General features: G+C 37.4%; 1 protein-coding gene across 2 annotated transcripts; it reads left to right on the plus strand.

Moving 5' to 3' along the window:
- Window positions 1-2,075: 2,075 nt before the first annotated feature.
- CNEP1R1 (CTD nuclear envelope phosphatase 1 regulatory subunit 1) lies at window positions 2,076-20,102 on the plus strand. Of its 2 annotated transcripts, XM_036998458.2 has the most exons (6): window positions 2,076-2,194; window positions 3,270-3,341; window positions 5,717-5,790; window positions 14,915-15,024; window positions 15,146-15,200; window positions 18,746-20,102. In XM_036998458.2, the coding sequence occupies exons 1-6, from the start codon at window positions 2,170-2,172 to the stop codon at window positions 18,785-18,787; spliced, it is 378 nt and encodes a 125-aa protein (XP_036854353.1). In that variant the 5' UTR covers window positions 2,076-2,169; the 3' UTR covers window positions 18,788-20,102. The 2 variants fall into 2 exon arrangements, with proteins under 2 accessions (XP_036854353.1, XP_073081600.1); XM_073225499.1 differs by lacking the exons at window positions 2,076-2,194; window positions 3,270-3,341; window positions 5,717-5,790 and adding an exon at window positions 13,546-14,137.
- The last annotated feature ends 193 nt before the right edge of the window (window positions 20,103-20,295 follow it).

Genomic DNA, 20,295 nt, shown 5'->3' on the forward strand with positions numbered 1-20,295 from the left:
CTGCAGTTAACAGAATTGTCTCTTTTGAAGGCAAGGTTAGCAAAGCTCCCACTTATCACAATGTCCTATTCATCAGCCTGTCTCACTCCTCACCTCCCCAGGATCTAGCCCAGGATAGCCTGTCATATACCAGATGTTCAATAGCCATTCTCTAAGCACTGCTGAGTGCCAAGGGAAATGTGATGAATAAGACTTGGAGATGTAGAAATGGAACATTCAGCAAGAAGACAAAAGGGATACTTTGACTTAGGGCTTAAATCCAGGCTATAGCAATAATTGCAAGATCTGGGCAAACTTGACTTTTCTCACTTGTAAGATGACCCTATCAATACTGTAAGGTTGAAGGCACTGAGGGGAGGGGGGAGCACGTCAGACACTGATGATGTGCCAAAGTCCCCGGCTGCTGCCCCCTCGCGAACCTGAAAAATGTGCCTTAGGCTAGCCAATCCTCGCTAAGCTCTCCCTCCCCCTACCTTCTTTAAAAACTTTCTGTCTGCCCTGCTGGGCGCGACTTTCCCAGCCTCCATTTCTGTAGGCTGAGAAACCTCGCCCAGGAATTGCATTCAAATGAACTGCCTGGACCTTTGTTGCCTCTCTTCACCTGCTTATTTCAGCTAGAATTTATCTTACAAATACCTATCTTGATGGCTTTCAAGCTTCAAGTTTGTGACCTTCAAACTTTGTTTTACTGGAACCCTCAGTTAAGTATATGCTTTCCATTATAATCAGAACACAGTGAGCATACACACAACCAAAACAAAAGATCATGAAACGATACTTACCCTTACTTCCAGTGATGCTGATATTTTTTAAATTTTACTATAGATAATTTAAAAGAAATAACAGTCATGATTCATTAAATGGGTTTCAGGACCTCCTCAGGGGTTTTGACCCAAAGTTTGAAAAATATCATCTAGGAGGGTTAAATGAGATAATGTGTGTAAGGGGTTTGGTCCAGGGGAAGGCTCCCTAAATGGAAACTTTGTAAAGTGCTAGGTAAAGGAACCTGTAATAGTGAAGTAATAGGGAGAGGGTGTCAATTAATTCTACTGGCAAGTGGGGAGGAGGATTGAAGGATGAATAAAATATACAAGACACTAATAGTGAAAAAATTCCAGTGCTGCTTAGCAAGTTGTTAGCCCTCATCTTTGCATAAATTGCTTCTTGAGGTTCTCAACTCAAATGCCTGGCCCTATGAAGTTCTCCCTGAATACCAGCTCCTGTTAGCCCTCCTTTATCTCACTGTATGGTATAACCCTGTTACTTCCTTCACAGAACTATCTTTGTCTGAAATCAATTACTTATTTGCATGTGTATTGCCTGCTGTAACCCTTCCCCTTTGAAGACAGGAATCTTGTCTGTCTTGCTTATAACCCATATCCCTGATAAACACAGTGCCTAGCACGTCATGCAATAAATAGTTCTTGAATGAACAAATGACCACAAGGAAATGAGCAAGAAAGTATTTTAATCAAATATAAATGTAGTAAATAACTTACAGATTTTTTTTTTTAAGTTCTAGATACTGGGACTCATACTGTGCCTCCTTCATGATTTACGAAAGTTTGGTGACATGAAAAAAAAGTAACCCAGGGAGAAATGCTTACTTGAGGGATTGGGTAGCTCAGAGGGAGGCACTATAAGAAAATCCATTATTTTTGGTTCTAGTTAGTTCTATACATATGTTATTTCCCTTTGGGTCCTAGAGGGAGGGCCAGCTCTTTGATTTCTGTATCCTTCGTAGGCCACCAGGACTCTGTCAGGAAAGTAGTGGGCGCCCAATAAATATCTGAGGAATGAAAGAACCAAAAAGGAAACAGTAATTATACGTACGAACGAACTGGCTCGGACAGGCTGCAGTTCCTCCCTGGGACAGGAGGCGGCGCCAGCGCTACGCCAGCCCGGCCCCTGGAAGTTCTTGGTCCCTCCGGCGGACCGTCCAACGCTAGGCCCCCGAGGCCGCTGTAGGAGTTAGCCAATAGAGAACTATCTTAATATTGAGGTCCAGCAAGGCACCCAATAAGCGTAGCGGGTCTAGGCAAGGGGCGGTGCGACAAGGAGGGACAGAGGGGAGCGGTTAAGCGTGGGGGTTGGCTTTGCGGGCTGGGCGGGGGCCGCGCAGCTGCGATGCGGACGGGGCTCCGGCGGTGACCGGAGCTTCCGCCCGACATGAACTCGCTGGAGCAGGCAGAAGGTAGGGCGGGTCTCCTGGGTAGCTCGGGCACGTCCCGCGCTCCTCCCGGAAGCCGGCTGGGCTCCGGAGGAACCGGAGTCGCGGAGACTGCGCTCCAGGGAGAGGAGGCCGCGAAGGATGGACTGAGGCGGCCCGGAGCTTGAGGGCGCGGGGTCCCGGCCGGGGGGCCAGTGGGTGAGCGGACGCGGCCCGGGGGCGTTGCGTCTGCTCGTCCATTCCCCCAGCTTAGATCTTGGCTACTTAGCCTTTGCCCGTGCTTCTTGTACTATTTATTCATTAGCAAGCATTTGCCTTTTGTGCCTTGTGTATGCTAATTCTCTTTATTTTACTCCGATAACTTCGCGAAATATATCTCTAATTTCTGCTGTGATTTCTGGTAACTGCCTGGGTAAGGGAGTGCCTCTTGGTCTCCCTTTAAAAGCTCAAAAAATGGGATCGTGGAAATGATACCCACCTTGCTCATTCAGAGGCAGCACCTTGGACGCCTTTTAGAAAACGTCGGCGGTTCGATAGTGCACGAAGATCACCTGTAACCCATCGCGGGAAAGAAAGGGGAGTGTCTTTCCACACACCTGTTAGCGGTAGCAGAAGTCCAGTTAAGACCAGGCAGAAATCGAGCCATTAATTAATTAAATACAAGGGCTGGAAATCGGAATCGGGTAATTAATTGAATTCAGATAGACCTCGAAGGCTTTTGGTGTTAGGTAACACGTTGTTCCGTTTAATAGTTGTTGATTACAGCAGTATTAAAACTCGACCTGATTTTGATCCTTTTGTTTGCATTCCCCACAATTCTAGCGTTTGGCGCCTGCTGAGGCTGCAGCTGATTTTCCATATACCATTCATTTTACAGATTCTTCTAAAAGTGAACCAACCAGTTTCCTTATATGTGAAAGTGTAAAGAAACGTAATGTTTTTGTCAAGTGCTTAAAGCTATCATAGTAAACGAAGTAAATAGTGCAGTGATACATGTAAGTTGGTGTGAAAGACGTGAAGCAGAGTATCAAAAATTTAAGCTTGAGATACCCAAACTAGTAAAAGTGGCTAATAAGAAAATTAAAATCTTTTTACCTAGATCTTAAGGCTTTTGAGAGGAGACTTACAGAATATATTCATTGTTTGCAACCTGCCACTGGACGTTGGAGAAGTAAGTACCTTTTTTTTTTTAAGGGAAAATAAACTGACAGTTGATACTTTTATCACAGCCTGGCAATGATTTGCTTTTATGTAAAATGTCTGGTTAACAAATGCCTGCTTTACTAAACCGTAAGAAATTTTCATTTGCTTTGGTAGTGTTTAGATTTATTTAACATTGTAAGCAATGAATTATGAAGAAATTTTTATGAAAAGGAACTGGCTGACACAGCAAGAACAGTCTTTTAAGTGGTCGAATTTTTATTTTTTCCATTAAAAACACACATACTTTAATTTTTTTATTGAGTACATATTACAAATTTGATGAACAACACATAAAAGTTTCTGTAGCACATTTTTTAACAATTTACAGTTTGCCTACAAATTACTGAAATAGAGTTTTGTTATGGAAAATCTTATTTAACATATACTTGCAAAGATTATGAAATTATCCTTTGTTGATTTTAACAGAGCATAATTGTGCCACTTTGGAGCCTTACCTATAGAAGAAATTCACATTATTACCATCTATCAAAAATATCTTGAGTACCACAAAATATGATTTGAAAGAATTGTGGTTACTGCCCCATAAAACACACAGGAAATTAGGAAACGCAGTACAGTAAACAAAAGGCCTTGCTTGGTAACAGCGATTGGGACTAGTCTTAATTTCTTGGATATTTATTATTGAAATTTAATTCCTGGAAGTACAACAGCACACCTTGAGGACATACATTATTTCAAAGTATAACCCAGTTTGTGGGACCAAAAGAGCACTATTGAAGTTAGGAGTCTTTTTCTATGTCGAGATTTTTTTGTGTAATACTTATTAGATCTGTTTGCAAAGTTTAATTGTATGCTTTGAAAATTCTGGTCAGAATTCACAAGCAGTGATTTTCCCAGCATATCTGGTTTACCTAGAAATTACCCCTAAAACCTTGTTTCACTGCTACTTAAAAGTCTTTTAAAGTGTATATGATGCTGTCCTATCTTATAAAATAATAGTGACTGTACCTTTTCTCTGGATCATGGTCTCATCGCTTACATATAAATGACATTAGCTTGTTTAATGTCCCAACCAAATACAAGTATGTTTCACTTGTGGAATCTAAAAAAACAAAATGAAGGAAACAGCAATAGACTCATAGACACTGAGAAGTGACTGGTGGTCACCATGCAGGAGGGATTGGAGTGGGTGAGTGGGAACAGTGAGGGGGATAAAGGGACACAAAAATTCTCAATCGTAATATAAATTGGTTACAGGGATGGTAGTACAGCATGGAGAATACAGCCAATGATTCTGTAATGCCTCCCTATGTTGATAGCCAATAACTACACTAGAAGGGATGAGGATTTAATAATGTGGATAATAACTGTTGAACCATTGTGTTGTATACTTGAAACCAATATGATTGTATAACAACTATAACATATACTTGTTATCAGCTATAGCTTTAATAAAAAAATAAGTAAAAATAAACATAGGAAATACAGAATTATAAAAAATTGAATATAATCTGTTTTGAGCTAAGAACATAATTTTGGTTATATTACTAAATATCTGAAATGAGATTGTTTTCTATAGCTTACCTCTAAAAGTATATCACCAGGAATTATAAAGTTTTACCCTATTTCTGTTGTTCTTTGAAGCTTGATCTCTACATTTAAAAAAATGTGTGCTTCCTAACTGAAAGACAATAACTGTCTTGATCTCCAGAATATGCACCAAGTCTTGGTGCATCTTTATTTTTTAATAGTACCTTTTTTCTTAATTTTTACTTAGAATCTATTTAGAATTTCTAAAATAATTCTGGCTAATGGGAGAAAGAAACCTTTTCTGAGTTCCACTGTCAGTAATTTCTACCCTGACCTTTCTTTAAGTCCCTTAAAGAAAATCGATACTGATTGGTGTGCTCCACTAGTAATACTGATCCCTAATACTGACCTTTGTTTAATTCAGCAGCAGGCAGTTATCTGCAAGGAAAGATCCTTAAGTCAGAGTTCTCGGTGTATTCATAAAGGAGTCTTTGTTTGGTTTGTTTACATTAGGAAATGAGAGGTTTTTCTGTTTTTTTTTTTATTTGGATTTAGAAGATCAGCAGAATCAGCACAGAGCACATTGAAAGTTATATAGCATAGAATATTAAAGTTTTATCATATTGGTTCTTACTGTGTTTAATGTCGTTAATCATAAGTTCTGGTTAAATAAGGGGGATAGTGTCATCCTCATTACTAAGGTTCATGTGTTTAAAAGAATTCCAGAGTCTAGTGCATTTCCCATTTAATAAAATACTGCATCCTCTGGCTGTATTTACTAAGAACTGGTGGTGGTAGAATCAAATAATTAAACGCTTATTTCCTTACTAATTCTTGTTTATCTTTCATCAGTGCTTCTTATAGTTGTATCTGTCTGTACAGCTACCGGTGCCTGGAACTGGTTAATAGATCCCGAGACACAAAAGGTAGAAGTTTTGATGTAAAATCTTTAGTAGATTAAATAAGATAATAGACATAGCAATGCTTTGTTCATTGTAAATGTTATTCAAGTGCTACCTAAGCAGAGATAACTAATCATTATATTAAAAATGTCCTTGTATTAATTTGCTTAAGAAAAACCTTTGACTTGCAGCTGTGAATTAAGTATCTTTGCAGAAAAAAGGGCTGAAGAAATAGTACTCATGTTACTTCTCATTCATTTCTGAACTTGTGTGCAGTTTTTACATATCTTTTTAAATATTTTTATGTATTTCATTGTAAACATAGTCTTTGTTCTGCTTTGTATGTTTAGTGTCATTAGCGACAGCTTTTAAAAAATTACAGCATTTTCTTCTATGAGTTACCTGTGATGGTACCTTCCCTCATCCCATAATGCATTTGAGACAACTTCACAAGAAGCATGTATGATAAAATAGCAAAATAGAAATGTAATATAAAGTCAAGACTAGAAAAAAAATTAGTCTCTGAATTACCTAATCAATCACAGTCCCGTGGTTTTTCATTGTGAAGAGAACACATGTTTAAGTTTCTTAAGCTAGCAAAGCTTTTCTTTGTCAGCCTTTTCTCTATTAAAAACATGTCCTGCCCAAAGTTTAATATAAGAAACACTAAGAGATCTCCCATTGGGCACTGTCCAAGATATCCCTACACCAAATGCAGTGAAAGATTTAATAGTGTTACTTCTTAAAGCAGCCTTTTATGAAAGCTGAAGTTCTGCCTCCTTCTGTTAACTTGTGCCTTAATTTCAAACTCAGGCTTTTTTATTAGAGAAGCAGTAGATTCCAATTTTTCAGCAGTTTTTTTCCCTCAGTGCAGCTTTATTTAAGTAATAATGGTGTAATTTTCTCAAATTTTAAGCTTACATCCCCTTTTCAACTGTAATTAGGTAGACTACTTTGGGTAGCTTTATTTATAACTAACTTTTAGCATATGTAGAAGAAAAACCTAATAATAAGGCTTTTGTCAGCAGTCTAAATGGCAATTCAAACAGCCAGGGGTTTATTTAGCATGTAGTCTCCCTGATTTTATCCACTGTGGTGGAGGTATAAAAGGATAGGAAACAAGAGGTTGGTGATGGAATTTTATGTTAATAGAGGGGTTTTATGTCAGATAGGAAACTCTCCTGTGTGTTCATGTATAAAAATCTGATCTTAAGTCTGTGCTTGGTACTCATCTTTAAGGGAAGAGTGAAGGAGGCTTGCAGGAAGATTGAAAAAGTTCTATCTTGGGAAATGAATCTGTCTTCTAATTGTGAAAAATATAAGCTGATTTCCGCTAGTTGAGATCTTAATAAAACACAGAATTAAATGTAATTTGGAATAGGCCCAAAACTCTCTAGTTAATATGATTTTCTAAATTAGGTGAGAATATAACTATTAGCCTAAGGGTTGGTTCTTTATATTTCAGTATTTAATAACCTCAAACCTGACAAGACTTTTAAATAGCAATTGTGTGTGTAGCCAGAGTTGCAAACTCAAAAGCCAGTGGCCAGCTGGAAGAACCCAGAGAGGAAAGGAACATGACAGACTGGAAAGGATGTGACTCTGATCTGAAGGGGAAACTGCTGTTTGGATGCAGTTGGATGCAGTTGGATGGAGGAAAGAAGGCTGATACTACTGATCTAGTTAAAACTGAAACATGAAACACTGTATATGCTAACATTGTGCAGGCCACATAAAACATAGCTGTCCTGTGGGAATTAAACTGTCATCATAGGTTTTAAGAACACATTCCCCTGGAATACTAACTTTTCTTCAAGATCTCATCCTTCTGGGAGCTTCTTCCCTCCTGATGTTTTTAGCCTCTCATTTCTTCATTTGAAGAAATTTATTAGACTAGGCCATCTGTCTGCTGCTTTTCATAAGTTTAGTTCTCTGTCTTGAAACATGTACACATTTCTTGGTATAAGAATATTACGCAGATACTATTAACCTGACTCTGTTGCTCCCATTTAGTTACTAGTCCATTTGATGTCTTTTTTTCATGCTCTCTAACCCCTTGCCTTCTCTCCTTGTCTACGTATCTTCACTCCCCTTCAGTGGAATACTTCAGTGCCTGCTCTTGTTCCGATTCTGGATCCTGGACCCTTGTCTGGCTCCATAGTCTTAGAATGCTGTGTTGTCTTATTTTCTGCTATCATCCGATTATGCCCAAATCTAAAATTAGCCCTTTAGTTCTCTTGAACTCTGATTCTTTCTGGATAGCTACTAATTGTTTTAGCCTCCCTGAATGTCCTATGCCCATTTAAATCTCAGTAACTACAAAACCAAACTCCTTTTTTTTTTTTTTTGCCTCGGCATAGGGGAAGAGTGATGTAGCTGAGTCTTTTAAGGCTATGCAGGAGTTAGCGAGGTGGAGAGGAGAGAGATACAGCAGCATATGTGTGTAGGTAAGTCAGGAGATGAGTAGACAGGCCCAGGTTATGAATGGCAGAGTTTGCCCAACCCTCTTAAGGAAGCTTTTTAACAGGGAAGGTAACTAGGTCATGATTGACTTATATTTTCTTTTTTCTTTTGCTTTCATTAATGTACAATTACATGAGCAACATTATGGTTACTAGACTCCCCCCATTATCAAGTCCCCACCAAATACCTACCCCATTACAGTCAATGTCCATCAGCGTACTAAGATGCTATAGAATCACTACTTGTCTTCTGTGTGCTATACTGCCTTCCCTGTGTTTCTCCCCCACCCCATGTTATATGTGCTAATCGTAATGTCCCTTTTTCCCTCTTATCCCTCCCATCCCACCTGTCCTCCCCAGTCCCTTTCCCTTTGGTAACTGTTAGTCCATTCTTGGGTTCTGTGCGGCTGCTGCTGTTTTGATCCTTCAGTTTTTTCTTCGTTCTTATACTCCACAAATGAGTAAAATCATGTGATACTTGTATTTCTCCGCCTGCCTTATTTCACTAAGCATAATAAATACCCTCTAGCTCCATCCATGTTGCAAATGGTAGGATTTGTTCTCTTCTTACGGCTGATTAATATTCCATTGTGTACATGTACCATATCTTCTTTATCCATTCATCTACTGGACACTTAGGTTGCTTCCACTTCTTGGCTATTGTAAATAGTGCTGCAATAAACACAGAGGTGCATATGTCTTTTTCAAACTGGGCTGCTAGATTCTTGGGTTAAATTCCTAGGAGTGGAATTCCTGAGTCAAATGGGATTTCTGAGTTTTTAGAGGAACCTCCATACTGCTTTCCACAATGGTTGAACTAATTTACATTCCCACCAGCAGTGTAGGAGGGTTCCCCTTTCTCTACAACCTCGCCAACGTTTGTTGTTGTTTGTCTTTTGGATGTTGACCATCTTTACTGGTGTGAGGTGATACCTCACTGTGGTTTTAATTTGCATATTTCTCTGATGATTAGTGATGTGGAGCATCTTTTCATGTGTCTGTTGGCCATCTGAATTTCTTCTTTGCAGAAGTGTCTGTTCAGCCCTTCTGCCCGTTTTTTAATTGGCTTATTTGCTTTTTGTTTGTTGAGTTGCGTGAGCTCTTTATGTAATTTGGATGTCAACCCCTTATGGGATCTGTCATTTATGAATATATTCTCCCATACTATAGGATGCCTTTTTGTTGTACTGATGGTGTCCTTTGCTGTACAGAAGCTTTTTAGCATGATGTAGTCCCACTTGTTCATTTTTGCTTTTGTTTCCCTTGCCCAGGGAGATATGCTCATGAAAAGTTGCTCATGTTTATATTCAAGAGTGTTGCCTATGTTTTCTTCTAAGAGTTTAATGGTTTCATGACTTACATTCATGTCTTTGATCCACTTTGAGTTTACTTTTGTGTATGGGGTTAGACAATAATCCAGTTTCATTCTCTGACATATAGCTGTCCAGTTTTGCCAACACCAGCAATTGAAGAGACTGTCATTTCCCCATTGTATATCCATGGCTCCTTTATCATTTATTAATGGACCATACATGCTTGGGTTAATATCTGGACTCTCTGTTCTGTTCCACTGGTCTGTGGGTCTGTTCTTGTGCCAGTACCAAATTGTCTTGATTACTAATGGCTTTGTAGTAGAGCTTGAAGTAGGGGGGCGTAATTCCCCCTGCTTTATTCTTCCTTCTCAGGGTTACTTTGGCTATTCAGGGTCTTTTGTGGTTCCATATGAATTTTAGAACTATTTGTTCCAGTTCGTTGAAGAATGCTGTTGGTGTTTTGATAGTGATTGCACTGAATCTGTAGATTGCTTTAGGCAGCATGGCCATTTTGACAATATTAATTCTTCCTAACCATGAGCAGAGGATATGTTTCTGTTTATTGGTATCTTTAATTTCTCTCATGAGTGTCTTGTAGATTTCAGAGCATAGGTCTTTCACTTCCTTGGTTAAGTTTATTCCTAGGTATTTTATTCTTTTTGACGCAATCATGAATGGAGTTGTTTTCTTGATTTCTCTTTCTGCTAGTTCATCGTTAGTGTATAGGAATGCAACAGATTTCTCTGTATCAATTTTGTATCCTGCAACTTTGCTGAATTCAGATATTAGATCTAGTAATTTGGAGTGGAGTGGGGTTTTTTATGTACAATATCATGTCATCTACAAGCAGGGACAGTTTGACCTCTTCCTTACCAATCTGGATGCCTTTTTTTTCTTTGTGTTGTCTGATTGCTGTGGCTGTGACCTCCAGAACTATGTTGAATAGAAGTGGGGAGAGTGGGCATCCTTGTCTTGTTCCCGCTCTTAGGTGAAAAGCTTTCAGCTTCTCACTGTGAAGTACGATGTTGCCTGTGGGTTTGTCATATATGGCTTTTATTATGTTGAGGTACTTGCCCTCTACACCCATTTTGTTGAGAGTTTTTATCATGAATGGATGTTGAATTTTGTCAAATGCTTTTTCAGCATCTATGGAGATAATTATGTGGTTTTTCTTTTTATTGATATAGTGGATGATGTTGATGGATTTCGAATGTTGTACTGTCCTTGCATCCCTGGGATGAATCCTACTTGATCATGATGGATGATCTTTTTATATATTTTAAAATTCGGTTTGCTAATATTTTGTTGAGTATTTCTGCATCTATGTTCATCAGGGATATTGGTCTGTAATTTTCTTTTTTTGTGGTGTCTTTGCCTGGTTTTGGTATTAGAGTGATGTTGGCCTTGCAGAATGAGTTTTGGAGTGTTCCCTCCTCTTCTACTTTTTGAAAAACTTTAGGGAAGTCAGTATTAGGTCTTCACTAAATGTTTGATAAAATTCAGCAGTGAAACCATCTGGTCTAGGTGTTTTGTTCTTAGGTAGTTTTTTGATTACCAGTTCAATTTCATTGCTGGTAATTGGTCTATTCAGATTTTCTGTTTCCTCCTGGGTCAGCCTTGGAAGGTTGTATTTTTCTAGAAAGTTGTTCATTTCTTCTAGGTTACCTAGTTTGTTAGCATATAATTTTTCATAGTATTCTCTAATAATTCTTTGTATTTCTGTGGTGTCTGTAGTGATTTTTCCTTTCTCATTTCTGATTCTGTTTATGTGTGTAGACTCTCTTTTTTTCTCAGTAAGTCTGGCTAGGTGTTTATCTATTTTGTATTTTTTCCTCAAAGAACCAGCTCTTGCTTTCATTGATTCTTTCTATTGTTTTATTCTTCTCAATTTTATTTATTTCTGCTCTGATCTTTATTATGTCCCTCCTCCTGACTTTGGGCCTCATTTGTTCTTCTTTTTCTAGTTTTGTTAATTGTGAGTATAGACTGTTCATATGGGATTGTTGTTCTTTCCTGAGGTAGGCCTATATTGCAATATACTTTCCTCTTAGCACGTCCTTCGCTGTGTCCCACAGATTTTGAGGTTTTAAATTATTATTGTCATTTGTCTCTATATATTGTTTGATCTGTTTTTATTTGGTCATTGATCCATCGATTATTTAGGAGCAAGCTATTAAGCCTCCATGTGTTTGTAGGCTTTTTCATTTTCTTTGAGTAATTTATATCTAGTTTCATACCTTTGTGATCTGAGAAGCTGGTTGGTATAATTTCAGTCTTTTTGAATTTACTGAGTCTCTTACTGTGGCCTAGTATATGATCTATTCTTGAAAATGTTCCATCTGCACTTGAGAAGAATGTATGCTGTTGCTTTTGGATGAAGTGTTCTGTAGATGTCCGTTAGGTCCATCTGTTCTAATACGTTGTTCAGTGCCTCTGTCTCTTTACTTATTTTCTGTCTAGTTGATCTGTCCTTTGGAGTGAGTGGTGTGTTGAAGTCTCCTAAAATGAATGCATTGCATTCTATTTCCCCCTTTAGTTCTGTTAGTATTTGTTCCACATAAGTAGGTGATCCTGTGTTGTGCACGTAGATATTTATAATAGTTATATCCTCCTATTGGACTGACCCCTTTATCATTATGTAATGTCCTTGTTTGTCTCTTGTTACTTTGTTTGTTTTGAAGTCTGTTTTGTCTGATACAAGTACTGCAACTCCTGCTTTTTTCTCCCTATTAGTTTCATGAAATACCCTTTTCCATCCCTTTACTTTCAGTCTGTGTATGTCTTTGGGTTTGAAGTGAGTCTCTTGTAGGCAGTATATAGATGGGTCTTGTTTTTTAATCCATTAAATGACTCTGTGTCTTTTGATTGGTGCATTCAGACCATTTACATTTAGGGTGATTATCAATAGTACTTTAGATTTGTGGTTACCAAAGGTTCAAGGGTAATTCCCTTACTATCTAACAGTCTAATTTAACTCACTTCTTTTGCTATTACAAACACAACCTAAAGGCTCTTCTTTTTTCCCCTCCTTTTTCTTCTTCCTTCATTCTTTATATGTTAGGTATCATATTCTGTACTCTTTGTCTATCCCTTGATTGACTTTGGGAGTAGTTGGTTTGATTTTGCATCTGCTTAGTAATTAATTGTTCTACTTTGCTGTGTTTTATTTCCCCTGGTTACCCTTAGGAATACTTCCATCTATAGCAGTCCCTCCAAAATGCACTGTAGAGGTGGTTTGTGGGAGATAAATTCTCAGCTTTTGCTTATCTGAAAATTGTTTAATCCCTCCTTCAAATTTAAATGGTAACCTTGCCAGGTAGAGTATTTTTGATTCGAGGCCCTTCTGCTTCATTGCATTAAATATATCATGCCACTCCCTTCTGGCCTGTAAGGTTTCTGTGGAGAAATGTGATGATAGCCTGATGGGTTTTCCTTGGTATGTAATCTTTTTTCTCTCTCTAGCTGCTTTTAAAAGTCTGTCTTTATCCTTGATCTTTGCCATTTTAATTATTATATGTCTTGATGTTGTCTTCCTTGGGTCCCCTTGTGTTGGGAGATCCGTGCACCACCATGGCTTGAGAGACTATCTCCTCCAGATTGGGGAAGTTTTCAGCAATTCCCTCCTCAATGACACTTTCTATGCCTTTTACTCTCTCTTCTCCTGGTACTCCTATAATGTGGATATTGTTCCATTTGCATTGGTCAGACAGTTCTCTCAATATTTTTTCATTCTTAGAGATCCTTTTTTCTCTCTGTGCATCAGCTTCTTTGTATTCATCTTCTCTAATTTCTATTCCATTTACCATCTCTTCTACATCTAATCTGCTTTTAAATCCCTCCATTGTATGTTTCATTTCAGATATCGAATTTGTTAATGATTGAATCTCCGTCTTAAATTCGTCCCTGAGTTCTTGAATATTTTTCAGTATCTCCATGAGCGTGTTTATGATTTTTATTTTGAACTCTCTTTCAGGAAGATTGGTGAGTTCAGTTTCATTTGGCCCTTTTTCTGGGGTTTGTGCTGCCCTCTAGTGCCCAGAAGGTCTAGTCTCTGGAACTGCTCAGCCCCTAGAGTGAGGTTGGGGGTCGTAGGGGAACATCGCTGGTCCCTGGGGGGAGGAAAGATCTGTTTCCTGATTCCTGGTTGCAGTGCTGGGCCAAGCACACAGGTGTAAGCCTCTGTGCTTTGCGTCTCTAGCTGTTGTAGGCAAGGCCTGTGCAATGACTGTCGGTTTGTGAGCACGTGCCAGCAGGCCAGGAGGAAAGCGCAGCAAGCTGCATGTCACAGTGGGGGGCCTCAGAGCTGAGTAGCCAGCCAGGGGAATGAAGGTCCTCAGAGTTCCCAACCTGCTGGGCAGAATGCTGCCAGACAACCTTGTCCACCTATCCCTTCTCCCACGTAGCAAGCTCTGTGCAAACTCTGCCCCTTCACCAGCCCTCTCACTGCTAGGAAGCCTCTCAGACAGCCTGCCTTTCCTTTGTCCCAGAGCGGCAGGATGCGGATTCCTATCCTCCACAAATGGCTGGAATCTCGGTCTCAAGCACTCTGCCTGTCCCAGCTCCCCAACCCCACCAACCTCCAGAGCACCACACAATGTAGGTTTATGTTCCAAAGCAGACCTCCAGGGCTGGGTGTTCAGCAGTTCTAGGCTTCCACCCGCTCCGTGCTCTGTTTTTGTTTCTCCTGCCGGTGAGCTGGAGTTGGGGAAGGGCTCGGGTCCTGTCAGATCGAGGCTTTGGTATGTTACCCTGTTTCTTGAGGTCTGCTCTGTTTGTGAGGTCTGTAAGCAGTCTGGTGCAGCCTTCTTTCCTGTTGCTGTTTTAGGGCTAGTTGTATTAACTATATTTTCAGACTATATGTGGTTTGGGGAAGAATTCTCTGTCTCACGTCTCCCATCCCCATCTTGAATAATCCCCCTTCTCGACTTAACATTTTCATTGAGATAAAAGGCCTCTTTGTTCATTCAACAATATTTATTGAGCACCTATCTTTCCCAAGTGCTGTTTCAGTTCATGGGAGACCAGCAGTGTGCAACAGTGTCACTGCTCTCATGGGACTTACGGTCTTACGCTTTTTAAATTACTTCTCACTAGGAAGGGTTCACTAAATGCTTTTGGTGGTATGGTTTTTTGATAATAGGAATAAATTTGTAATAGTATAAGTATTTAAAATGAATGGAGAGAATATTGCTATGTGTCTTGCTCTATTGATATAAAACATTATGGCAAAGCAATATGGAGAACTAGGATTATTGGAAGTTTTGACATTGTCATATTTCAGATCATTCAAATGTCACATATGCATAAGTGGGAAAGTAGGAATCAGTATTGCTTTAAAATTTTTAACATCTTTATATTTCAAACTCTTTTTAGGTGTCCTTCTTCACATCACTGTGGAATCATCCGTTTTTCACTATTAGCTGTATCACTCTAATAGGTTTGTTCTTTGCTGGAATACACAAGAGAGTAGTTGCACCATCAATGTATCCTTCACCACAAATTGAGTTTGGTTCTCTGAACTAAATTAAAGCACCTTCTCAATTATCTAAGTCTTTTTAAAAGCTTACTCTTGAAATAAATTTTCCTTTGACCACATTTATTCAGTATAGCTGCTCGATGTCGAACTGTATTAGCAGAGTACAACATGTCTTGTGATGATGTAAGTATATTTATTAGAAAATTGTAGACTTATGTGAGAGGATTGTAATGTTTTGGCATCGGTAAAACATACATTTTACTAACAAATTTCCTCCATGGAATTAATAGAGGGAATATTCCTTACAGCACCGATTCTAAGATACATTTTTTTTTTTTTTTTACATTTTATCATCTCTGAAATTGAGATGCTTCTAATAATCATTAGTGTCCTGCAATTAAATAAGTAGAGTTGATAGTTTAATCTTTCTTAATAACATAAAAGTATGATTCATCTTATAATTGAAACCATCATAGAGTTAATGAAATACAGTGGGCTTTGTTTGCCAAAAATAGCTCAGTGGGTGTTGGTTTTATAAACTATTATGTATCAAATGGTATTCTGTATGTAGGATCTTAAATAGAGTCATAGATTAATTGATGGACTATAGACATATGAATTTACTGTGTTTTTAAAAGTTGATCATGTGTCATCATAACTACCTCACAATTTTGATTGCTTATTTTATTAATAAAGGTGTGTTTACCTTCAATTTTAAAAACTATTAAACAAATAATACCTAACCCAATATAGAAAATTAGAATATGAAAGAAAAAAAGGGTAGTAGGGCAGGAAAACACCTGGATTGATGGAAGAGAATAAAGACTAAATACTTCGATCTTGTTTTTTTTAGAGGATAAGATAGTATTTCAAGTCAAAAAGGATGAAATACATTATTGAATAGTGTTAAGGCAATTGGCTCTTCATTTGGGGGAAAAAATGAATTTAGATCTTGCCTCATATCATTAAAAAAACAAAATTCCAGATAAAGTCTTAAATATGTTTTAAAATATACACACATCCCACCAGGAAATCATTAGAAGAAAGTATAGATGAATATGTTTATTACCTTGGATAGGAAAACACCTTGATAGACAGAACAAATGCCATAATGGGAGAAGTTGAATGCATATAATTGTAGCAACGTTTAAAAATTTTGTATAGCAGAAGGCAAGAAATTAAGTAGTGATTAGAACAAAGTATTTGTAAGGTATCTGATAGATGGAGGATAGTATCCAGAATGTGTGAAGACCTATTAAGAAATCCAAAGATTAAGAATGAGAAAACTAAGTCATATCATAGAAGTGGAAATACAGATGTTCAATAAACTTGTAGAAAGACTGAACAGCTGCATTTATAAATTGGGAAAGACAAAGTAAAACTGAGTTTCCATTTATATAACCTGTCAGACTGGCAAAAATTAAGTACTTTGGTAACTCCAGTACTGTGGTAAAGTGGATGCACCCACACACTGTGTGTTGGGAACATCGGTACAGCCATTTTGGAAGGCAGTTTTCTCGTCATTCATACAAATGTGAAATGTGTGGGCCTTATGACTTAACCATTCTGCTTCTTTCTACTCTGGGTAGAGGGCCATCATACACACACACAAGGAGGCAAGTACAGGACTGTTCATTGCAATATCCTTTGTGTAGTGAAAAAATGGAAGCAATTGTTAAGTTTCTCAGCAGGGGAGTGGTAAGAGACTGGTGGAGCTACATCATAGAAAACCAAAAGTAAACCTAAAAATATAGACATGGAGGGATCTCTATAGTATAATGTTAGGTACAAAAAGTAAATTATCAAAATGCTGAATTTGGTACCTTTTTTTTTAAAGTTTTAATTACAAAAATTTTCAAACATAGAGCAGTATAATGAACTCCAATGTACCCATCAGCCAATATCATATCCAGCTAATGGCCATTCTTACTTCATGTGTACCCCTGCCCACTTTACCCTCATTGGATTGCTTTGAAACAATTCCCAAGGTACATGTTTTACATTAGAAACACTAAATTTTTATTATTTATATATGTGAATATAAATCCATAGAAAACAGTCTGGAAGAATTCCTGCTAAAACTGGTTTCTTCTGTAAGAGGGTTAGAATGGAAAGGATGACAGCGTATCTGTTAAATTGTTTATAGTGAGGTTACATTAATGCCTTACTCATTTTAAATAGATTAAAAGTATGGGTAAACAAATAGCAGTATAATCATGCAGTAGAATACTGTATATTTTATATTGTAACAGCAATATAAGAAAGTACAAACTACTTAAGCGTTGTAACATGGATGAATCTCAGAAACACATTGAGTGAAAGAAGTGGATGCAAGAGAACACACGTATGATCCCATTTATTTAAAGATCAGAGACAGGCAGAATTATCTGGTAGGCAGTATGGCGTTGTAGGGAGAGGGAACACCATTGACTGGAGAGAGGCATAGAGGAACTTTCTGAGGGGTGGTGATGTTATATAGCTTCATCCACATAACTTTCTGGGTGGTGGCTACATGGGTGTATATATTTGTCAAAACTGAAAACTACATAAGATTTGAGCATTCTGCTCTATGTAAATTACACCTCATGAAGCAATGGGAAAATGAGTTTCTACTAAGATACAAGGGATTACCAAAAATTAAGGGAAAGTGTGAATCAGGAGGCAGCCAGAGTCCTGACAGTTTTGACCTGAGGATAATAAAATATGTTAATTATAGCCACCTATAATCATACCAGCCAAACATAACCACATTTTATATTTTGTGTATACTCTAACTTGCTTTTCATAAAAAGATGATGTTAGGGATTTTTCAAACCTGCTTCTTTGACCCAGTGTAAGGATTTAAAAGCCACCATTTATTGGACGTTTAAGTCCTGGGCTTATTCTTTTCATCTGCATTATCTCTATTAAGGTCTTCCATTTTGTCTAACTACGTATCGTCCCATTTTATGAATGCATCATAATTTAATCCCTTACTAGACAGACACTTCCAACTTTCCATATTATATATGTGTGTGTTTTCCACCAGCACTTAAGCTCCATGAGTTCATTACTGGATCCCTAGCATTTCATTCAAAGCCTGGTACATGTTGGCATTCAGTAACTGTTGAATGAAAGAATGACACTTATTTGTACATCTTTACACTCGTATCTAGTTTTCTTCAGATAAATTCCCAAAAATGGAATTGTGTGGATTATGTGGTATTATTTTTTATATATATATATGAATATGACAGTTGACCCTACCCTACAGAAGAATTGTGTTCACTTACGCTGAATGAACACCAGCAGTGTACACATATGTATTACTGCAATCATTGGTTTTTAACTAGAAGAAATTAAAAATTAAATGTTGAGAAAGGAGAAATGTTTTTGCTCAAGTACATGGTTTAATTATGTTCTATAGACTTTGTTTGGTAAGGATCATAAGTCAGTCTGTACAAGTTGGAATTCTGTTTTATCCAGGGGCTTGATTGGCTGATTTTTAGGTGGCCAGTAGACGGAATTCATTAAGTAAAGGTTGCATGTGTGTTCTTTAAAATACAGATTTTAGAAGAAGTCTCCACACAAAGCTTGTAAAATGTAACTATATTAATTGCTTAGTAATTGACTAAATTTAGAGGTATTTTGATACCCTTTAAATGTCCACTAAAGTTTATCGGTAAGTGGTGTGGTTTTAATAGAACTGTGTATTAAAATGGGTTTTTGGGTTTTTTTTGTTTTTACAGACAGGAAAACTAATTTTGAAACCTAGGCCTCATGTTCAATGACAATCTGCATTCATTGTTACGGGACCTAAAAGAGCCTTTCTTCAAAGAAATGATACAGCAAAAAGCCATAAAGGATTCCTTTTACAGTTGGATATGTGAAGGTCATAGCCACAACTGACAAGAATTGTGCAATATTTACCCAGATTGTCTTGATAATGGTGACTCGTGTTATCAGTGCTTCGGTACTTTTGATTATTTGTGTTTCAGTATTAGTGTCACTTTAGTACTTCAGCTTCTGCAGAGATCTTTGCAGTTGAAGTATGTATGTATGTTACTAAGTTAAACTTAGAAACAGAACCTCATCCAGTTTTTATAATGTATTTTTGCAGACTACTGTAAATAGCAAATCAATGCCAATGTTAAAGAGGAAAATGTTATGTGGACTTTATTCTCCTGCATCAGTATTTCCACAACATGTGCTTGCATCTCCACAGCTCTTTACAACCAACTACTGTGTATAGCTGTGCCTTTCATTCCTGTGCTCCTCTCTTAACCATAGTGCAGGAGAAACATCAGATTGTGCTTAGACTGAGAAAAACTCATCTCCATTATGTTGTAAGAGATTATAGATGTTTAGAGAAACCATTTTTGTTAAACCAGATAGTGAATTTCAGCCACTGTTGTGGTGATATTTTCCAGTCATTGTTTTCATTTAATGCTAAATATACCTTATATTTTTTTAAATGATTTTAAGAACCCTCCAAAGGCTTCTGAATATACAAGTTTACTTGTAAAGTACGTATTGTCTGGGAATTCGATAGTCATTGTTTTAGATAATTGGATTTTATGCTGTGTAGATATGTTGTTTTACTAGTATTGCACAGGTGTAACTGATCATCCACTCCATCACAAAGATAACTTGGGAGCGGTGCCACAAACAAGTCTACAATTCTCACTGTTTAGAGAGTGTTATTGACATACTGTGTATGCATATCAGCCACATGTACTATAATCGCCCTTAAAATTAAACTATTGGGATTGCTGTAAATATTTTAAAGAACTAGAGGTGCCTTTTACCTGTTTATTAGAAGATTTTGAAAAGGTTTAAATTATTTCATGAGCAATGTTTTAAATCTCATTTAACATAAAGCTGAAAATTCAATAACAGGATAAAAATTTTTTAACAAGCCTACCATTTAACTTAAATGTGTTCATGTTGGCATTCACATGTATAAAATTTTATTCTTCAAACTGTAGCAATAAACCCTCTGATCCTAAGAAGCCTTAAGAGGGTATTCTATATATTCTGCATTGTTTTATTTTCTGTAAATTTTGTAGGTAAATACATGCATAAAAATAAATACTTTATATATAATTAGTGATTGGGTTTTTTTCTTGGTTTACTGTAAAGATAAAGGTTTATTGTAATTTTTCTGTAACTCTGAAAGATTTTTAAGACATACTGTGTCAGATATAGGCTAGTTCCAAGCAAGATATTTTTACTTTAACTCTGCATCTAGTAGAGCAAATTTCAAGAGGCAATTGTAGGTACCCATTTCATAGACTAT

The sequence above is a fragment of the Manis javanica genome, chromosome 17 (genome assembly GCF_040802235.1).
Source record: "Manis javanica isolate MJ-LG chromosome 17, MJ_LKY, whole genome shotgun sequence".
Classification (NCBI taxonomy): Eukaryota; Metazoa; Chordata; class Mammalia; order Pholidota; family Manidae; genus Manis; species Manis javanica.

Excerpts from the sequence above, each read along its gene's own strand:
- CNEP1R1 (XM_073225499.1), top strand. The coding sequence starts at position 13,865 with ATGAAGGTCCTCAGAGTTCCCAACCTGCTGGGCAGAATGCTGCCAGAC. Across the intron at positions 14,138-14,914 it reads CCTCCAGAGCACCACACAAT|GTGTCCTTCTTCACATCACT; the intron begins GTAGGTTTATGT and ends AACTCTTTTTAG. Across the intron at positions 15,201-18,745 it reads ACAACATGTCTTGTGATGAT|ACAGGAAAACTAATTTTGAA; the intron begins GTAAGTATATTT and ends TTGTTTTTACAG.